Below are 22,158 nucleotides of genomic sequence, written 5' to 3' on the forward strand. Positions count from 1 at the left end.
TAGAAAACAAATGGCGGTGTCGGTGACCTAAATTAAGAATCCTCGCACAGGGCTAACTGGTGTGCTGTTCTATTGATGTGTCTGCCCCCTCACGTTAAGGCGAGCGTTACCAGAATAAACAAATGATAACAGTTTGATGACGGTTTACGTTCGGATTAAATATCTTCTCTGAATTATTTTAATTACATCTGTCATTGCGTAAACCATATGGGGCAATATGAACGTTGCATTTCTACTATCAGCGTAAGTTTAGATCAGTACATCCAGAGGAAGTTGAGTAGTAAAGCGACATTCCACGATTGCATTGTGGGAATGTAAACATTGCGAACGTTACCGTGTCGCTGAAAACTTGTGAGTCGAATTGACACATTTTAACCGTCGTAAAACATAAACGTAATGTTTCCACCAGTGATGTTAGCTGCGTGAAGCGACTGCAAACCAAGAAACGGGACGCAACGGAGTAGTTTACTGTAGGAGGCCGTACGAGGCGATGACAACTGACATTCATCGTGACGTCACTTACATTGTGACGTAATGTAAAATAATTCGATTACGAGGGGGCACACTAGAATGGCGCAGTGACGGGATAACGTCATTCAATTGTTACGTCATCAAAAAACTATACCTTTATTGTCTCATAATGTATTTTTTTTTCGATTGTTCTAACAGCTAGGTATCTTAGAAATAAACATAGTACTGAGCTTAAGATATGAATAAGCTTAAGCTACCTATATAATAGCAAAACTCCGTAGAGTTTGTTAGCTAATATATTTTTACAATATGAGTATAGTACTATGCTTAAGATATAATTAACTTAAGCTACGTATATAATAGCCAAAAACTCTGTAGAGTTTGTTTAGCTAATGCATTTATCATGTAACCATAGTACTACTCTTAAGATATGATTAACTTAAGGTAAATATATAATAACCAACTCTGTAGAGTTGTTAACTTATATATTGTATGATGTAATAATCATAGTACTGTGATGATAAAAAGAACTTAAGCAAATTATATATAGCATGTAGCTATTTAGTACTGTTATAAGATAAGTAGAAATCTGTAAGATTGACTTATCTTCCCCCGAGGAACTGTCAACTGTTGTGCGAGGACCATGGGATCGAATTGGTGGATACCTGAGACGTCCTCGGTGGTGATATCTCTCAGATAATGGTTGGCAACCACCATATCGGATCTCCAGAAATAAACCCTCCATTATTCCAAATAACATTTGTGTAGATCAATTGTAGAAGTTAGCGCTCTAATATCATGAGTATTAAAAGCTCATGGAGGGTCGGATTGGGTCCATCCGTTGTATGCACGTAGTATGACAGTTCTGATCCAAACGGAGATATAGTACGTGAGACTTCATTCTGCGTAAGTTGATGATAGAGGAAATAATCTGTTGCATTTTTTCCTCCTGTTTGGTTCGGTGGAGATAAATTTACAGTGCTCTTGCTGGCCATCGTGATAGAATCATCGTATCATGGAGTCCAAGTATGTCATCCAGGCGTGTTCATAAACCTCACTTGTGAGGTGTTGGAGCACTATATTCAGATCCCCAAGTTGGAGGGTGAAACTTCCGTTTTAATTCTCCAATCAGAAAGCTTAAGTAGGTTTACTAACCATCTAGTTGTGTTAGTAGCTTGATGATGAAATTCAGCTGTAGTCTGAGACGCTGTGGATTTAGATCCACTTGTATCCCGTCGTCTAGGTTATTCGCTGCGAAGTCCTTGACGATGTAGGTGCACAACCAGGTGTGTCTGTCCTCGTTGAACTTTATGTAAAATCGCCTGACTGCCGTGCCCTCGTCCTAACTTGACAGGGGAGGTCTCTAACCTGAAGAAAGCAGCCCAATCATGAAGGTTCAGATTAACTGGACTGTAAGGAGGCTTGCTCGTTCACTGATATATAGTTGTCACTTGTAACGTAAGTCTTGAACTGTGAACTAAGATCGACCTCTGCGTAGGTCGTTGTTTGTCCAGCGGTCCAATCAGAACAAGGCATTTTGATTCTGTAGAATACCAGCGCTGTGATGTCACCGGTGTAGCAGGAAAAACCTTGTATAAAATCTTGCCGTCGTTGATATTAGCATAATCATCGGTCTTCACCGTAGCTTCGAAGTTACCCGGTGACCACGTGTTTCGAGGGTTAAAGGTAAACGCGAAACCTCGGTAGCGAAATACCTCGCTCTGTAATATTAATGCTGGGTAGGTTATTTTCCTGGCTGTCGTGAAAGTAACTTCAGTTTTGAATATAATTCCGACTTCCTTATATAAAGGTACAATAAACTTGCAAGTTGTCAGCTTGTAGACTGTATACATGAATGTATCGTCATAATTGTAGAATTAAAGCTGAACTTGTTGTACATATTTCTTCTCAGAAACTTTGACGATTATGAGTTATACTCGCTGTAACAAGGCTGCTGTTCAATTTCGATATTGAATTGTCTGCAGATCTGCGTAATGGTCACGCATGTAGATAATCGTATCGTAGTCCGGGATTGCATATTCTAGCAATCTATACGGAAAGGTTGATTCCTGTGAAGATCTATGAAACGTCGTTGACTAATTAATACAGCGACGTTCTGTGTTGTAAATAGCCTGTGCAATTGTCTTCGCGTAGGCTTATAGACGGCATATGGCATACAGTTGATAGACAACTTATGCGATGTCTTTGAACGGACTGACGAGTAGCTATATATGACGAGTGGCTAATATATGGAGACCTTGGAGGAGATTTCCTCGGTGGACGCCGGAGACTTCGCGAAGCTCTCGAAGTATCCATTCTAGATTTTCTGTGTGAAGTAGACTTGGAGCCACTTAGCCTTCGCGACCTTCGCGAAGGTATCGAGTCAGAGCCCGATCAGTATATATATATATATATGAGCGCTTGCTTCGCGAACGACCTCTGTGTTCAACAGGAGTGAGTGAGTGAGTGAGTTTAGTTTTACGCCGCACTCAGCAATATGTGGGGTCGGTGAAGCGCTACTCCTCCGCGACGTCCCTTGTAACTGGTGAGGCTCTAGCTCCTTCGCGGAGGTGGCCTGGGACTTCCTTAGCGAAGTGTCTAGAGTCCGATCAATATATGAGCGTTAGCTTCATACAGGGTGTGGTTCTTGCTGGTTCTGCATAAGTAGAGCCGAGTAGATCATCCTATCATCTTCAGAAGTCGTGTCACGAAATCTGGTGATAAGAATCTCATTGATCGTTCTAGATCTATTAAGGCCAAGAACATACGCCTCTGGCGTTTGAACTTTTATGGCTTTATGGTAGGCTGTGTCCACATTCTGTGGCACCGCAGCAATCGAGTCGATCGGAGGTAAGGTGATGGCGTCTGCATCGTCTTCCTTTATCAGGTATGTCTGCGCCGAGTTGCCACTCTTGGAAGGTGAAGAGAGATCTAGGTTGTTTACCATCCAATATCGTATCTCAGCGTCTGAGAAAATGATGCCTCCATCATCTTCTATCCCAGCATCGCTGATGAGAGGTTGATGCTCTTCTGATGGTGGACTGTGTATTTCTATCTCTATGTCGGGTGACGCTCGGGGACACCTGACTGTAGACTTGTGTGCAGACTTGTGTGGTGACCTGTGAGGCGATCGACGTGGTGATGTACGAGGAGATCGGCGCGGTGAACGGCGAGGAGATCGTCTATGGGTTGACCTTCTCGGAGACCTGTGAGGAGAATGTTGATAGCTTCGCGAAGCTCTTGTGTTGTCAGGTGTCCTTCGCGAAGGCCTTCGCGAAGCTTCCTCTGCGTCCGGTCCTGGGGAACGGCGACTTGACCTTCGCGAAGGCTTCCGTGAGGTCTGGTGGTCTGAGTCCGTTTCTAAGGATGAAGCCGAGGAAGGTGATGATCTATCCCGCCTTCGCGAAGGCTTTTGCGAAGGCTGTACATCTGGGTCCTTCGTCGAGGTGGTCTGCGACTTCCTTCGCGAAGGTGGCTTCGTCGTGGCTGCTACGCTGACGGGGGTGCCTCTGGGGTGTCGTCTGCGTTGGAACCTTCGCAAAGGCTCAGGCCTTGGGCTGGCTGCTTCTCCAGTCTGTAGTGGCCCTCCATCATGATCATGATTTGCCGCAACAGTTCATCTGGGATGGTCTGCGACGAAGTAGTCGGTGCCCTCTCTGCGATGTTAGTGGCGGGGCCCTCAGGGAAGTCGTCTGACGTCAGTGTAGAGACATCAGGCTGCATGGCGATCTCTGCTGATGTCACTGTAGCTGTCTCCGGTCGCTTCTTGTGGCGTACGTCGGGGATGATGATCGGCTGATCATCGTAGAGGCCCAGTTCAGCGGCTGGAACAATCTCGGTTGAGAAAGTCCTAGTAGACTTCGTTGATTTCCCTCAGAGGTCGACGCTGCCCTGGGGGTGCGAAGTCTGCGTTGAGTGTTGGTAGCGACGGGACCCTCAGGAAGATCATAGAATATCAGCGTTGGTACATCAGGCTACATGTTGATCTGCGCTGACATCACTGTTGCCGACATCGGTCATTCTTTTGATGTACATCAGGTATGAAGATCGGCTGATCATCATACAGGCCCAAATCTGCGACGGGAACGATCTCGGCTGAGAAAGTTCAAGTAGACTTCGTTGATTTCCCCTCAGAGGTCGCGTTGAGATGCAGTAGAAAACCCTCTAGTCTTCGGCTGCGACGATGGGATGTCTGGGAAAGCAGGACGCTTCATGGAGGCGGCGGACTACGTCCCACGCCTCTCCACCACTCTAGCGGAACACCAGACGGGAGGGGGGTCGACCAACAGCAGTAGACTGGCGAGTGGTTCAGGTGTATCAGTCATGGCTAGACTCTGTATACGCGACCTATTTGCTGCGCGTCTCAAACGCAAAGTAATTATTTATTAAAGGCAGAATTGGATAAATTAGTACCGCAACTGCAACGTGAAGAAAATGAAACATGGCGCAGTACAACAAGGGCATATTAAATGCGGATCAGCAGCAGAATAAAAAAAAAAACGTAATGTGCAACAGTACAGAATTTTTATCAACGTAATCCACTGAAACAACACGGCGTCCCGTGAATAAACAGTAGAAACACGACTAAATATCAATATATAATTGTTGAAGGATACTAGCTAAACCTCTATAGATGTCTATACGAGGTAACTAACTAAATATAATCAAAGGATATAGTGTGTCGGGAGACACAGGCGCTCTCACGTCCAGCTCACTGGGCGAAGAAGGAGAGAGTGAGGCACATGGGTGGAGGTGGCGCCCTCGTTCCCGAGCTTGTGGAAGGGAGGTAACTCGTGGTGAGTACTAATTAGTGATTTTACATTGAAGGGAGCTTCAATTAGGGAGATACAAGTGTTCCACTATGTTCGCAAGAAGAAGAAGATAAGCAAAAAGAGCATGAGTCAGGATAAGGAAAAATAAGTAATATTGGTTATGTCTGAGTGAATGAGTATAGTTTTAAGCCGCACCCAGCAATATTCGAGCCATATGGTGGCAGTCTGTTCAACAATCGAGTCTGGACCAGACAATCCAGTGATCAGTATCATGAGTATCGCCTAAACGATTGGGATACAATGACACGAGTCAAGCAAGTCAGCGAGCCTGACCACCCGATCCCATTAGTTGCCTCTTACGACAAGCATGGGTTACTGAAGATCAATTCTAACCCGGATCATCATGGTTGGTTATATGCTTTTATTGAAGAATTTGTTAAAACACACTGAAATTATCTGATAAATAAACACCCAATATATTTTCTGACTCCAGTTAACCTGTCATGGGTGGAGATCATTCAACACTCAGTTTTCCAGTTGTGGGTGTTCTGCAAGTAAAGAGAAAACAGTAAAGATGTGGCCTCAGGATTAATCAACGGTTTGTCTCACCTACCTCGTTTCTCCTCCTGAATGATATCAAGCTCAACGTTTCGGAAAAACACTGGATCTAGAGCTTTGGCTATCCGATATGGCAGAGGTGGCGTAGACCGGCTTATATGGCGCTGAAAGTAAAATAAATCATGTCAGATAAATCCTTGTCTTGTGTTCATAGGATTTCTACTGTGAACTCAAGTCACTACATGTCAGCTACATACCACCAGAGTGAGTGAGTGAGAGAGAGAGTTGGGCTTTACGCCGCTTTTAGCAATATTCCAGTAATATCATGGCGGGGGACACCGGAAATGGGCTTTACATGTTGTACCCATGTGGGGAATCAAACCCAGTCCTTCGGCATGACAAGCCAATGCTTTGACCACTAGGCTACCCCACCACCCACCACCAAAATGAGAAATTTGTTAGTGACATACTAAACAGAATTTCAGTTATCTTCATGTCCATTTAACGTCAAATGAGACCCAATATATTGCATGTCAGAAAATTACACCTTTGTGAAGACAGCGAAGCAGTCATGCTGACAGAACAAGGATTACTAACAAGTCAGTTTGCAATCTGAACTATTAATACTCATATCCAGAAACAACTAAGGGAGGCAACTATCAGAGGATTGAGGCGCTTGAAATACAAAGTAAACATGCTTTCCCTTTGAAAATACAAATGTGCAAAGTTTTCAATGAAACATTAATCAAAATATAATTAATAAAAAATTTCCTTTGCTTTTCTATCAGTTTTCCCTTGTATAAGACATACAAGCTCAAATACAAACGTATTAGAACAGTTATAATATGGTACCTACATGTTGATAAAGAAAGTTATTTTATACAAGTATAAACATAGTGAAGAGACCCATCATACGTGTTATACTATCACATAGAGGAGTAGACATAAGCAATCTTCCAACCATATTGAAGAACACATACTTTAGGATTCCATAGCAGGAATCAAAACACGGACTTGACAAGCCAAGCTGTAAGATTAGACTGATCAACTAACATGAAGGTTGTGCTCCTGTTGTTGAAACTTAATATACTGTAATAAAGTTATTGTCTGTGTCATGTCTGTTAGTAAGAAGGTTTGCTGTAATAAAGTTGTTCTCTTCACTGTGGCATGTCTCCTAGCAACAAGACTTACTGCATGAATTTAGTTCTTTCCACTGTGGCATCTCTCCTGGCAACAAGACTTACTGCAAGAAATTAGTTCTCTCCACTGTGGCAGGTTTCTTAGCAACAGGACTTACTGTAATAAAGTTGTTCTCTCCACTGTGGCAGGTTTCCAAGTATAAACAGCCACTGAAAACAACATGTTTAAGTTTAAAACTGGAGCACTGATGATTAGTCTGTCTCAGTCCCAGAACCACATTATTTTCCCTACTGCTAAGCCCTAAATGAAGCAAGTCTAGATTAATCTCTGGTCCTTCTAGGACTCCTTTTCAATTTAAATGGGCTTGTTTGTAACTGTCAAAATTATATATATTCAAAGACTAAGCATTAGTCTACACTAAAAATAAACACCCAGAGTGCCACAGAGTTCACCCTTTTTAGAGATATAAAGTTATTAAATATTTTGCAAACATCGTATTCTTAACAGAGTTAAAATTTAGAGCTTAAATATCTGTCCTATATCACTGACACCTTAATTCCATCAATGAATCCTGTAAAAATCAGAAAATAATGTGTCCAATGGTGTCAGGAGAATGGTGGGTATAATACTAAAATTAGCTGTTGTGGTGGTCATTTCAAAGGGTTTTTTTAAAAACGTTTTTCTGAGCTAGGATCAAACAGAACTCTATAAAATGATGTTCTTGTTCTGGCACAGTGAACCAGGCACATGGCGTCTTCGACAGAGTGAACACATTTAGCCCAACACATGACGGTACAGACACAGTGAACTCACCACGTCATGGTACAGACACATTGAGCCCGACACGTGATGGTACAGACACATTGAGCCCGACACATGACAGTACAGACACAGTGAACCGAACACATGATGGTACAGACACATTGAGCCCAACACATGATGGTACAGACACAGTGATATCACCACATGACGGTACAGACACAGTGATATCACCACATGATGGTACAGACACATTGAGCCCAACACGTGATGGTACAGACACATTGAGCCCAACACGTGATGGTACAGACACAGTGATATCACCACATGATGGTACAGACACAGTGATATCACCACATGACGGTACAGACACATTGAGCCCAACACGTGATGGTACAGACACATTGAGCCCAACATATGATGGTACAGACACAGTGAACTCACCACGTGACGGTACAGACACACTGAACTCACCACGTGACGGTACAGACACAGTGAACTCACCACGTGACGGTACAGATACATTGAGCCCAACACATGACGGTACAGATACATTGAGCCCAACACATGACGGTACAGACAATGAACTCACCACGTGACGGTACAGATACAGTGAACTCACCACGTGATGGTACAGACACAGTGAACTCACCACATGGTACAGACCCATTGAGCCCAACACGTGACAGTACAGACACAGTGAACTCACCACGGGACTGTACAGATACAGTGAACTCACCACGTGATGGTACAGACACAGTGAACTCACCACATGGTACAGACACATTGAGCCCAACACGTGATGGTACAGACACTGAACTCACCACGTGACGGTACAGACACTGAACTCACCACGTGACGGTACAGACACTGAACTCACCACGTGACGGTACAGACACTGAACTCACCACGTGACGGTACAGACACTGAACTCACCATGTGACGGTACAGATACAGTGAACTCACCACGTGATGGTACAGACACAGTGAACTCACCACATGGTACAGACACATTGAGCCCAACACGTGACGGTACAGACACAGTGAACTCACCACGTGACGGTACAGACACAGTGAACTCACCACGTGACGGTACAGACACAGTGAACTCACCACATTGTACAGACACTTTGAGCCCAACACATGACGGTACAGACACAGTGAACTCACCACGTGATGGTACAGACACATTGAGCCAAACAAGTGACGGTACAGACAGTCAACCCGACACATGATGGTACTGACACAAATGGGACTAAGTGTAATCTAATAAAATGAAATCAAGGAAGATCGTTTTATTATGTGTTTTCTTACATACGTTTTCGGTGTTAAGCCGCACTATCACAGCAAACATCGTAAGTACCTGGCTGATGGATGGCATGTCTTTATGATAAAGTTGTCTTTTATTTAGTTATTCCGCTGTTCCGCTGTTCATGTGATTATTCAGAAAAATCCCAAATGTTTCTAGAGCATCTGAAAACCCATAATATGGGTACATGTACAGTGAAAACTTTTTTTAATTTCAATCTGTACTGAATTTCGCAAGTTTACAACACGATTAACCCTAGCAAAAACAGTAGATTTGTTGATATGCTATTCCGATGAGGTGAAAATGTGTGATTGCTGGGTAACTTTCGTTTTTAATGGGAACCACAGATTACTCCACGATTTAACCAAATCAGCAGTATTGCGAGGGATGACTGTACTGACACAGTGAACCCGGCACATGACAAAACTGACACAGTGAACCCAATACTTTAAGACAGATCTTAGCATTATGAAAACAGCATATCGACCTACAATTACCTACATTGCGAGAGCCAATATCAATATATGTGACTCCATTCAATCTGAGAAGTTCAGCAAGTCTGCTAAAGCAATACCTTGTAACAGATTGCAACCTCTAGGCTCAATATGCCTTTCAATGGAACAGTTTTTCCAGAAAGTCACCTTATAAATATATATTGTCACCAAGTTAACTGAAAAGACACGCAGGCATGGATGTCAACTTTAAGTCAATCTGATGTAACAGGTTTTCAACCCAGGCAAGGGAGGTAATAAAATCATTGGGCCGAGCCGTAGATGCATCCAGGGTATAGTGGTTATTTTATCGGAAAGTATACCCTGGAGATTATCAAGGATGCAGCATGACCATCGATCTATGTGATTGGGATACGATGAAATGTGTCAACCAAGTCAGTGAGTCTGATCACCCGATTCTGTTAATTGCCTCTTACGACAAACATGGATTACTGAAGACCAATTCTAACCCGGATCTTCAAGGGTCAATGTCACAGAGAATACACTAAAATTGGGCTTTATACATTGTACCCATGTGGGGAATCAAACCCAGGTTTTTGGCGTGACAAGCAAACGCTTTAAGCCATACTGCCCCGATGCTTCAGTGAACGAGTATGGGTTTACGCCGCTTTTAGCAATATTCCAGCAATATCACAATGGGGGACAGAAATGGGCTTCACACATTGTTCCCATGTGGGTAATCGAACCCGGGTCCTCGAATTGACACGCAAATGCTCTTAACCACTAAACTACCCCAGCGCCCCTCACAATGGTTCAATGACATCAGACATGGTGTGCAAAAACATGTCTTACTTTTCAAGTATCTCTCTCGAGCTTTTCTTCTGTTGTCTAATGAAGAGGACTGCTTCTTCCAACTCGTTCGTCAGTCCAAACACTCCATGGTAAAGTATCTCGTATAGAATTGCTGGAAATAAACTTAAATATATAAACTTGTTTTCTTGTCAGTTAAAAACATTATTATAATGATTGCGGGCTGTGAATAACTGAATTTGGACCAGACAAATCTGTGACTTGTTTTTGACATAATTATAGTTCCTATTTATTCCAATGCTGTCAGACCTTTCAATATTCCTTTATTCCTTAGAATTACAATAAAAGAACTACAAATGTTCACACAACATCCTCGATGTGTTTATGTTTATTCTAAGGATTGTTTACTTCTACCTTTAGTAGAAAAACATTTTCTTCAAGCAGTGACCCAAATTACATACCTTTAGCAATGTCATCTTATTCACCTCCATAAATGAGTGAGTTCAGTTTTACGCCGCTTTTCACCACATTCCAGCTATATCACGGCGGGGCACACCAGAAATGGGCTTCACACATTGTACCCATGTGGGGAATCGAAGCCAACACTTTAACCACTAGGCTACCCCAAAGCTCCCTCCATAAATGAAGTTATATTTGTTTTTGTTTGTAATTTAATGCCGCACTCAGCAATATTCCAGCCATATGATATCGGTCTGTAAATAATTGAGTCTGAACCATTAATCCAGTGACCAACAGCATGAGCATCGATCTATGCAATTGGGATACGGTGACGTGTCTGACCACCCGATCCCTTTAGTCGCCTCTTACGACAAGCATGAGTTGTTGAAGATCAATTATAACACGGATCTTCAGGGGTTATGGAGGAGGTGCAAATAGGATTAAAATTATCATGTGACAAGTGAGTAACATCTCACTAAACACTGATGTCCTGATATCCACAAATTGAAGTCAACTCAACCTTTCACAAAGCTGCTACTGGCTGCTCTGTAAACAAGTTCAGCAACACAGATTTTTTATCATCATGGAAATGAAAGAAAAGAATGTATAACTGTGGTATCTTATGTCCTCTTATCCGTTCTTGGAATGGTGTACAATGGGTGAAGCCCCTTTGCAGTGTCCCCCGTCATGATATTGCTGGAATGTTGCTAAAAGCGTCGTTAAACTCAACTCACTCACTCTTGGAATCGTGCTCCAAGAACAAGACAATGGCAGTTTGTCAGATTTATTCAAATATTGACATCTTCCTGTCAAAACTTAACATTTTAACATGCATTTTTATGAAGAACTTTGGTCATGATTATTGGGGAAAATCCATGATGTTGCTGTACTTGTCTAACAAAGTAGGGACAGTGGGGGTAGCCCAGCAGTTAAAGCGTTCGCTCGTCACGCCGAACACCAGAGTTCGATTCCCCACATGGGTACAATGTGTGACGCCCATTTCTGGCTCACGCCCAACTCACTCACTCACTAGTACAGTAACGACAATATAACTTTGTGACACCTACATTGACAGATTGCAGCATCTTGCACGAAGGATCTAGGGTAGATAATGTCGTAATGGACACCGTCAACAAAACACAGCAATATCTAGAGACAAATAGAAAGAATATCATAAAGCTTTCTACGAAGTTGATTTCAAACAGAACTTAAACTCTTTCTTTAATGACTTTTACCAGCTGTATACATGCCCTAATAAGTTAGCTAATTGTCTTGACCACACAGATAGATGATTCTCATGCTGAATTCTACTTCAGCATCCCAAACTGTGTGAAATAGTCACTGGTCCACTAGCCCACTAGCCGGTGACTAGTAAAAATCCAGTTGGGCCAGTAAATCTCCACAGTCACTAGCCTGATAGGCTAGTGTATTTCCATGGGGTCTTTATGTAAATATATCACTCTATCCGACTTCTTAAGGTATAACATAAATCATGCAAGATTATGGCCTGATAAAAATGTTCATCATATTAGCAGCTTAATAATGAAACCTGTGTCATGCCGATAATATCTTATTCTCATCTATTTTTGTAATCTTTTGCTTAGTTTCTACATTTAAATTTCGGGGTAGTGAATTATTTTGTTGGCTGGTAACTTTCAGGCCTAGCTAGCCCGGCTGGCGAGCAAAATTTGGAAATATTTTGCACACTGATTCCGAAAAAGAATTTACCAGCTGTATAGTGATATATGGCGTAGATACCTACATGCTAATTGTCTTGACCATATGATTCTAAAGCTGAATTCTACTGCAGTATCCAAAAATAGAATGTGTACCAGCGGTATCGTGATATATGTAGCCCAGTATCTATACACTACATGACAACATGCCACTGATTGTCAGCATATTGTAGACAAACCTCCCAGTACCTATACACTACATGCCAACATGCCATTGATTGTAACCATTTTGTAGCCAAACTTCCCAGTACCTATACACTACATGCCAACACACCATTGATTGTAACCATATTGTAGCCAAACCTCCTAGTGCCTATATACTACATGCCAACATGCCATTGATTGTAACCATATTGTAGCCAAACCTCCCAGTACCTATACACTACATGCCAACATGCCATTGATTGTAACCATATTGTAGCCAAACCTCCCAGTACCTATACACTACATGCCAACATGTCATTGATTGTAACCATATTGTAGCCAAACCTCCCAGTACCTATACACTACATGCCAACATGCCATTGATTGTAACCATATTGTAGCCAAACCTCCCAGTACCTATACAGTACATGACAACACACCATTGATTGTAACCATATTAGAATCAGTGCTCTAAGGGTACATATTTTAATCAGATTAACCCAGTCCTTACCTTTGTTACAAAGTTATTTTGTGTTACATTAGCAGGGGGACACTCTGGTTGTTGGAAGATTATGAAATCCACACTGAAACACAATATAACTTTATATACATGCCATGACATACTACCTGTCTAATACATGTAAACAAGTATATTTATAAGAAGTGTGCCTCCGACTTGTCAACTTACCACCATTGCACTCATTCCATGAAACACTTAGGTTCAAATGTTTAACCCACTCACTATCACATGTTCTACATAGAATCTTTTGTCACACAAACGTGCTAATGGATACTTTGCCTCAAGCCCTGTCACATTGTGCAACAGATCAATATCACAGCAGCCAACAATATAGAGATCATTTACACACTGTATAACACAGGCATGTCACTATCATATCATTTCCCCATTGTACAACACACACTATCATATCACTACCCCACTGAACAACACACACTATCATATCACTACCAAACTGTACAACACTATCATATCACTACCACACTGTACAACACACACTTTCATATCACTACCACACTGTACAACACACACTATATCACTACCACACTGTACAAGTCATATCACTACCACACTGTACAACACACACTATCATATCACTACCACACTGTACAACACACAATCATATCACTACCACACTGTACAACACACACTATATCACTACCACACTGTACAATACACTATCATATCACTACCACACTGTACAACACACACTATCATATCACTACCACACTGTACAACACACACTATCATATCACTACCACACTGTACAACACACACTATCATATCACTACCACACTGTACAACACACTATCATCACTACCATACTGTACAACAGTCATATCACTACCACACTGTACAGCACAAACTATCATATCACTACCACACTGTACAACACACACTATCATATCACTACCACACTGTACAACACACTATCATCACTACCATACTGTACAAGTCATATCACTACCACACTGTACAGCACAAACTATCATATCACTACCACACTGTACAACACACACTATCATATCACTACCACACTGTACAACACACACAATCATAACACTACTGTACAAGTGTACTTGTCCTATCCCTACTTCTCTCTACAGTGTACACTATCACATTACAACCATGTAGTACAATAAACCTTGTACAACAGCAAATACACCTACACTATAAATATGTAAATAACTATAACACTAGAATCAGACCAAGTTAATACATATACTGCCTTGCCCAGTATAACAGAGTGAGTGAGTTGGTTCTGACAAAGCTAGAAACATCACCAACGACAGAGTACAACTCAAATGGTCAAATGACCCATCAACGAAGTATGTGGTAATTTAAGAATTACAAAATATAGTGTCACAACATCCTATGATGAAATGCTTTGCCATAATTATGTATCACATCTTGACAGCACTGTACAACAAAGGAGACAGAACATAGAGAACACAACAATAACAACAGTTATCACTCCTCATGTCACAAGATGTGATGAATAACATGCCGTATATCATGCATAGACTCAACAGAATAAATACCTTTGAGGTATTGTTTGTTTTATGCCACATCTATATAACTGACTGTTAACAAAGCACTCAGCAAGATTACAGTTGTATGATGGAGGTCTGTAAATAGTTTAGTCTGGACCGGACAATCCAGTGATGAGCAAGATGAGCCTCTCCTCCACAACAAGGAGTGAGCGAGCGAGTTTAGTTTTACGCCGCACTCAGCAATATTCCAGCTATATGTCAGCAGTCTGTAAATAATCGAGTCTGGACCGGACAATCCAGTGATCAACAGCATGAGCATCGTTCTGCACAATTGGGAACCGATGACATGTGTCAACCAAGTCAGTGAGTCTGACCACCCGATCCCGTCAGTCGCCTCTTCCGACAAGCATAGTCGCCTTTTGTGGCAAGCATGGGTTGCTGAAGACCTATTTTACCCCGGAGCTTCACTGGTCCCCAACAAGGATGTAATGTCAAGTAGGGGGCCCAACTATTTCATCCCATTAGTTGCCTCTTACGACAAGCATAGGTCTAACCCAGATCTTTATGGTTTGCCTCAAAATAATCTGGACTAGTTTAAAATGTCAAATTTTAACTTTTAACAATGAAATAAACAGCAAACAATGAGAATTTCAAAAAACACAACATCACTATTTATTAACAAACCAATACATACCCATAGAGTCTGGATAGTACCATCATTTCCACCTGACCTGCCCATTCCTGAAAGAATGAGTGCAAGTGGGCAATTAATTTATTTCTCAGCAACATGCATGCAATTCTATTTAACAAAAAAACAAACAAACGTGAGGCTGATAGTAGATATTTACATCTCAGGTGAAACCAATAGGCGCAGGTAGGACAGAGTTAGGAACATAATTGTCAATTTCTGGAATTAAAAAACATGACAAGAGGGTCCTGGACTGACCAAGGGAGGCAACTCGCATAGCAAATTGCAGTAACTTTTACCTGCTATTCCAGCATCAGTATAAATTATTACACATAATTTCCAGGTGTTCACGCACACCCTTCATTTTGAAACCATCCTCATCCTAAATCTGATGCAGGCGGACAACAAATATTCACTTCATAGGCTTCTTTTGAGTTTTCAAGAGTGAGTGATGTTTTACGCCACTTTCAGCAATATTCCAGCAATATCACAACCCGGACACATATGGGCTTCACATATTGTACCCATGTGGGGAAGCAAACCCGGGCCTTCGACGTGATGAGCAAACGCTTTAATCACAAGGCTACCCCACCGCCCATTGACAATTCAAAGGTGCCAAAGTAGTATTATTATAACGTAATTCTAATACCACCAGCAGATACAAACAACTGAAGGTCATACTTTTTGTGCGAATTTTTCACACCAGAGAGGTAATATCACAAGGAACTTACAATCGCCTCTAGCTCTTTTTTATCTTTTTATTAAATAGCAAGTGGCACAAGATATCACCAGAATCTAATTACAGGCAAAAACACTTTCTGCAATGAACAGGAAAGTACAGTTTGGTAATGTATTTCAACTATTTATTTCCTCTCAGTTTTATCAATTCACCTTCTTGACAGACTAATCCCTTTCAAATTGACATGGACAAGTCACTCTGCTTTGTGTTCCTTTGGACGACAGATACAAATTCCATCTTTATAGGTTTTGTTTAGTTTTTGTACAAAAATATATTTAATAAATTGTATGCAAATATTCTTCAAAATACATGGGAAATGCAACTCCTTCAATGTTTTCAGCATTTCTATAGCATTCACCGAATATTCTGTAGAAAATTCTCATCAAGGGTTGTTCAATCAACATCATCAAACAAGTTGTAGTTTAAGAAAACCAGTAGAGCAATATGTTGCTCTAAGCAATATTCCAGCAATATCACATCTGGGGACACAAGAGGGGAATCAAACCAGGGTCTTCAGAGTGACGAGCAAATGCTTTAACCACTAGGATACCCCACTACCCCTATTAAGTACCCCTAAAAGTAGTGAGTGAATGAGAAGTGTTTTATGCCGCTTTTAGCAATATTCCAGCAATTTTACAGTAGTGTACATAAAAAATGGGCTTTACACAATGTGCCCATGTTTGCAAGCGAACCCTGCCCTTACACATGACAAGCAAACGCTTTAACCACTAGGCTATCACACTGACCCAAGATAAGATGATGTCACTGTTGAGTGAGTTTATTTTTTTGCCACACTCAGCAATATTCCAGCTAAATGGCGGCAATCTGTAAATAATCGAATCTGGACCACACAATCCAGTGATCAACAGCATGAGCATCGTTCTGCGCAATGGGGATACAATGACGTGTCAACCAAGTCCGCGAGCCTGACCACCTGATCCTGTTACGACAAGAATGGGTAACTTTTAGACGAATTCTAATCCGGATCTTCACAGGAGTCTACATGTTCACATGACTCAGTTACAAGTCAGGTTGCTGAGGACTGTCTGAGGTGGTGACATTTCACTCACTAAAGTGAGTGAGTGAGTGAGTGAGTTTGGTTTTACGCCACTTTTAGCAATATTCCAGCAACATCACGGCGGGGGACACCAGAAATGGGCTTCACACAATGTACCCATGTGGGGATTCGAACCCGGGTCTTCGGCGTGACGAGCCAACGCTTTAACCACTAGGCTACCCCACCGCCCTCACTCACTAAAGAGACAAGAGGGAAAGAGGCACTATTTTACAGAATACATTGTTAAAAGACCTATGAAGTTGAGAAATATATGTCCAAGTTTTACACAAAATTATCGGGCACGTGATTTGGTATCCTAAATATGTCTGAGTAAGTGAGTGAGTATTGTTTTACGCATCTTTTAGCAATATTCCAGCAATATCACGACGTGGAACACCAGAAATGGGCTTCACCAATTGTACCCATGTGGGGAAATATGTCTGTGATGCATCACTGAAGTATAGAGAAACAACATTATGCTGTATATTATTGTTATAGACCATATCAAATGTATATATATTTGGGTTTCATCTCGCTAACTTGTCATTAACTGCATGTCGCCAATATTGATTCATTACAATATTCCACAAAATTAGTGTGCAGGCATTTTGAATCCAAGTAAACCAAGACGTACTCACTTTTGAATTCTGTAATCTAAATATTCTTTCTTCAAAGGAACCTTCAATAAACTGAAAAGGGCATAATAAATAATTTCACATATTTCCACGGTTACATACTTGGACAGGTGGTGCCAGTGAGGGAAACACGGAAACAGTGATCATGTATCGTGTAAATGTCTCCTTAAACATGCTGGTTTAGATCGTTAGTCAGGTGTTAGGACAGGTGTCATTAATCTCAATAGCATGCTCATGCAGAACTGTTGTGGCTATCTGTGACAAAACTGTTGTTGGGGATATAACAGATATCAGAATGGCAAAGCACACAAAAAACTGAAAATTTAGCCAGGGGTCTTGCTAGTCTTTTATTGCAGATTTACATCGATCTCAAAAACGTTCAAATTGAAACAAAAATACTGGAAATCCAGGGACCAGGGGAAAATTCTCATGTCTGTATATTTTTAACTTGGAATGGGGACACAATTTGGGGTGGGGGAGTGTGGCAAGAGAGGGAAGAGAGGAGGGGGATATCTAGCTGCTAGGGGTGACAAGCTAGGGGTGGGGACACAAGCTGAGAGTGGGGACACAATCTCGGGTGGGAAAATCAGGACATGATTAGGATAAAAACAAGGGGTGGGGATACAATCTAAGGGTGGGGATACAATCTAAGGGTGGGGCTAAAAGCTAGGTCTGCGGATACAAGCTAGGTGTGAGGATACAGACTTGGAGTGGGGACTCAAGCTAGGGGTAGGGACATAAACTAGGGGTGGGGTTACAAACGAAGTGAGGGATGGGGGCACAGACAAGGGGAGGGGGTAGCAGCTAGAGGTGGGGACACAAGCTTGGGGTAATGGACATAAACTAGGGCGTGGGGTTACAAACGAAGTGAGGGATGGGGGCACAGACAAGGGGAGGGGGTAGCAGCTAGAGGTGGGGACACAAGCTTGGGGTAGTGGACATAAACTAGGCGTGGGGTTACAAACGAAGTGAGGGATGGGGCACAGACAAGGGGAGGGGTAGCAGCTAGAGGTGGGAACACAAGCTTGGGGTACGGACATAAACTAGGCGTGGGGTTACAAACGAAGTGAGGGATGGGGGCATAGACTAGGGGAGGGGGTAGCAGCTAGAGGTGGGGATACAGAATCCGTGAAGTCTTTTAACTATAAAGAGTTATACACTAAGAGGGTCCACACATTCTAGCTGAGGGGGAATTTAAAGCAGGTCTTTGGCAAACACTTTAACCACTAGGCTACCCCAATATCCATTGCTGCTGTGTTTTTATAAGAACTGATGGCTGTTAAATGCCTCCAGAACTATCACATCTAGGCCTTTCAGTTTACTCTTTAGAAAACACTTTGCACAACAAGTACATCAATGTTCCAACATGAAAGAGGTAATACATGAATTGTAACTCTGTTCAACTATGTTGCACATGTTATGAGATCTACTTCCTGACATTTCAATGGAAACTATTCAACAGTGAACTGCAGCAATAGTGACTGAGGCTACATCAGTTTTCAAGCTGTGGGAACTGAAGATTAACATTCTGTATAGATTTCACCACTCTCAATTCGAAATTAAATGAGCAGTAACTGAGTGATTTACAAGTTCATGCTGTTCTACACTGTGGGAACTAGAATATTCCAGCTATATGTTGGCAAATACAAAATCAAGCCTGAAACAGGAAAATCATGGGTAGATTTGACATGACTTCTTTTTGTTTGTTGTTTAATGTCGCACTCAGCAATAGTCCAGCTGAAAGAGGCCAGATGGGTTTCGACCAGACAATCCAGTGATTAACAGCATGAGCATTGATCTACACAATTGGGAAATAATGACATGTGTCAACGAGGTCAGCGACCCTTACCACCCCAAGGGCGGATCCAAGGGGGTGGTGTGTTCGAAACCACACACACCCCACCCCACCCCCCAACCTTTTTGAAAATGACTTAAGACCACATTGAAGATTTTTATTTGCGTTGGCAGAGCAAGGGGGTGGGGTGGGGTGGTTTCAAACCACCTAGAAAACACACATACACATACAACACCCCCTTCAAAATTCCTGCATCTGGCCATGCACCTGATTCCAGTATGGGCTGTAGAACACCAATTCTAACCCAGATCTTCACAGGTAGATTTCATGTGAATGATCATGTCAACCAATAATCTACAGTCCACTCTAACTTTATACCAAGTAGCCCAAACATGCTTTCATTGAATAATAACATCTTATATTTATCGTGATGAAACACTACTACACCATGAAAAGGCCAACATATTTCTATTTTATCATATTCATTTGTGAATTGAAGAGGTAACATGAGTAACAAGTGTGAATTATTCTTTCCACAGTTGTTCCAAATAGTGGTGGTCCGATTAATTGAAATAATCGAAGATTGGTCGTAGTGACTAAACGACCAAGCAATCGATCATAATTTCTCATAATCGAACACAAACAATTCTGGAACACTTGTTTTCATTAACAATATTTTTCACATGGTTGGTTTTGTCTGTTACATTTCGTAAGCACTGCAAGCTCGTTACAAGTCAGAACTGCAAGTTTTTTTCCTTATTTTTATGTGCATTAACAAATTTCATATATGACGCTAACCCATTATTTTCGATGATTGATTGGTAGTAACGAACCAATCATCAATTATGAGATTTGAACCAATTCCCAACACTAGTTCCAAACACCCCAGACAAGATGGCTGTGTGTTTCATGATAAAATGAAGTGTTAAAGTACTGTCTGAAATGCTAGAAAAATGCTTTGTAGCCTTAATATCTTTAGAAAGGTGATAAATGTATTATGTTGTCAATATATCAACTCACCCATAGTGTACCTAATTTTTATTTCAATTGATTTAACATTCCCATGCATTTAAAGGGCAGTTTACAGGAGAGAATTTGGTACCAAATCAACAACTTAAGATTTTTTCAGAGTTCAACAACAGAAATCTGAAATAGTCTTTACATTTATGCTAATAATACAAGTGGTGTAAAAATATAAATTAACGTTTCTCTTAAACAAATAAATGTTGAATGTTTGTGTAACTTTACTTAATTATCGTTTCTTTATTGAAGAAATATTAATATAAATGTTAAGTCTTGATAAATAAGTTTCCCGTCATGCATGCACATCTTTATCACAGAATCCACTATGGCCAACTATTTGCAGACGATTGTTGCACAGGTTTATAAATTTTTTGTGCTTGAAAAAGACAGAGGTAAACCTTTCATTAGTATAGAAATGGTTTATTACAGAACTTGTAGACCTGTTGGTATGTCTTACCAACAAGTTTACAATATTGTAAACAAATCAGACAAGACAGGAACCGTCTCAAAAGCAAAACCGGGACGTAAAACCATCCTTGACAACTTTGACAAGGGAGTACTTAGACGGGCGGTCTACAAACTTTAGGAGAAGAATAATATATATATTCTAAAGAAGCTACACCAGTGACTTCGTTAAATCTTTGGCCAATGTTCACAACTAGATTAAACTGACTGAATTACATCCATATTTTTGCAATGAAATATACTGTTGACATGCAAAACAAAACGTTGCACATTTCTACAATCAATCGATAAGATAACACAAGTGATTGGATTCTTTCCAATGTACAGTAATTCGTATGTTTATTTCACAACAAACACACATACACAAATGATCCCTTCCATAACCAGTAAGTATACTATACGTACACATATTCAACATTTTGAAGAAAACATCTATTGAGATGACCCCTCGCCCGAGCATGTGCTCAGGTGTCAATTTCACCTGTCGATACCGTGCATGCTGATGACGTAACACAGGCAGTTAATGTTTGTATCAAATAACGTCCCACTACCCCTTATTTTTCTAAGTTTTTGGTATTTTCATCAGTAAAAAAGCATTTTAGGGCATGTCTCAAAATTTATTCCCTCGGTCCACATTAGGTAGATGTTTCTTAAAGTGATATTTGTTATTTAAGTAACTGTAATACCTCTGAATTTTAAATATAAGTCAAAAAGCATTTTTGTAGCATTTCCGACAGTACTTTAGTGCCAGTTGTGCTATGTTAGATCTTGGTGACAAAAGTACCATCATTGAGAGTTTGTGTCTTAAAAGGGATCAGGCATTTGTTACTGGGGTGGGGTGGGTAATACATGAATGTACTGACAATAATGACCCTCCCCAAATACCTGTCAGACTTTCAGACGACCCTCCCCATGTTATTTCACAACCCTCAAAAGAAAACATGCAAAAGCACTCAATTTATTTCGAGGTTATAATACGGCAGTTATCAAACCAACCTAAGACTTTGTGACAGACTGAGGAACAAGCACCATTACAAGTGGAATACATCCATACAGAGAAGAAGACGGACTAAGGGAGGCAACTCCAAATTCTTACCACCCAGGCCAATATCAATCAACAATTCAAACTAAAG

At 41.2% G+C, this 22,158-nt stretch overlaps 1 protein-coding gene across 2 annotated transcripts in view; it reads right to left on the bottom strand.

The window, feature by feature from the left end:
* Window positions 1-22,158, bottom strand: part of LOC124271375 (putative bifunctional UDP-N-acetylglucosamine transferase and deubiquitinase ALG13) — a 130,641-nt gene that overhangs the window by 97,768 nt on the left and 10,715 nt on the right. For both annotated transcript variants that reach the window (XM_046706510.1, XM_046706499.1), the window contains exons 3-9: window positions 17,746-17,796; window positions 15,318-15,364; window positions 13,122-13,194; window positions 11,798-11,879; window positions 10,314-10,425; window positions 7,099-7,150; window positions 5,857-5,965 (exon numbers count right to left, since the gene is read on the bottom strand). In XM_046706510.1, coding sequence (XP_046562466.1) covers window positions 5,857-5,965; window positions 7,099-7,150; window positions 10,314-10,425; window positions 11,798-11,879; window positions 13,122-13,194; window positions 15,318-15,364; window positions 17,746-17,796 — 526 coding nt within the window. The remainder of the gene's footprint in view (window positions 1-5,856; window positions 5,966-7,098; window positions 7,151-10,313; window positions 10,426-11,797; window positions 11,880-13,121; window positions 13,195-15,317; window positions 15,365-17,745; window positions 17,797-22,158) is intronic.

Source organism: Haliotis rubra, unplaced genomic scaffold (genome assembly GCF_003918875.1).
Source record: "Haliotis rubra isolate DU_JTF1 unplaced genomic scaffold, ASM391887v1 Scf1025, whole genome shotgun sequence".
Classification (NCBI taxonomy): domain Eukaryota; kingdom Metazoa; phylum Mollusca; class Gastropoda; order Lepetellida; family Haliotidae; genus Haliotis; species Haliotis rubra.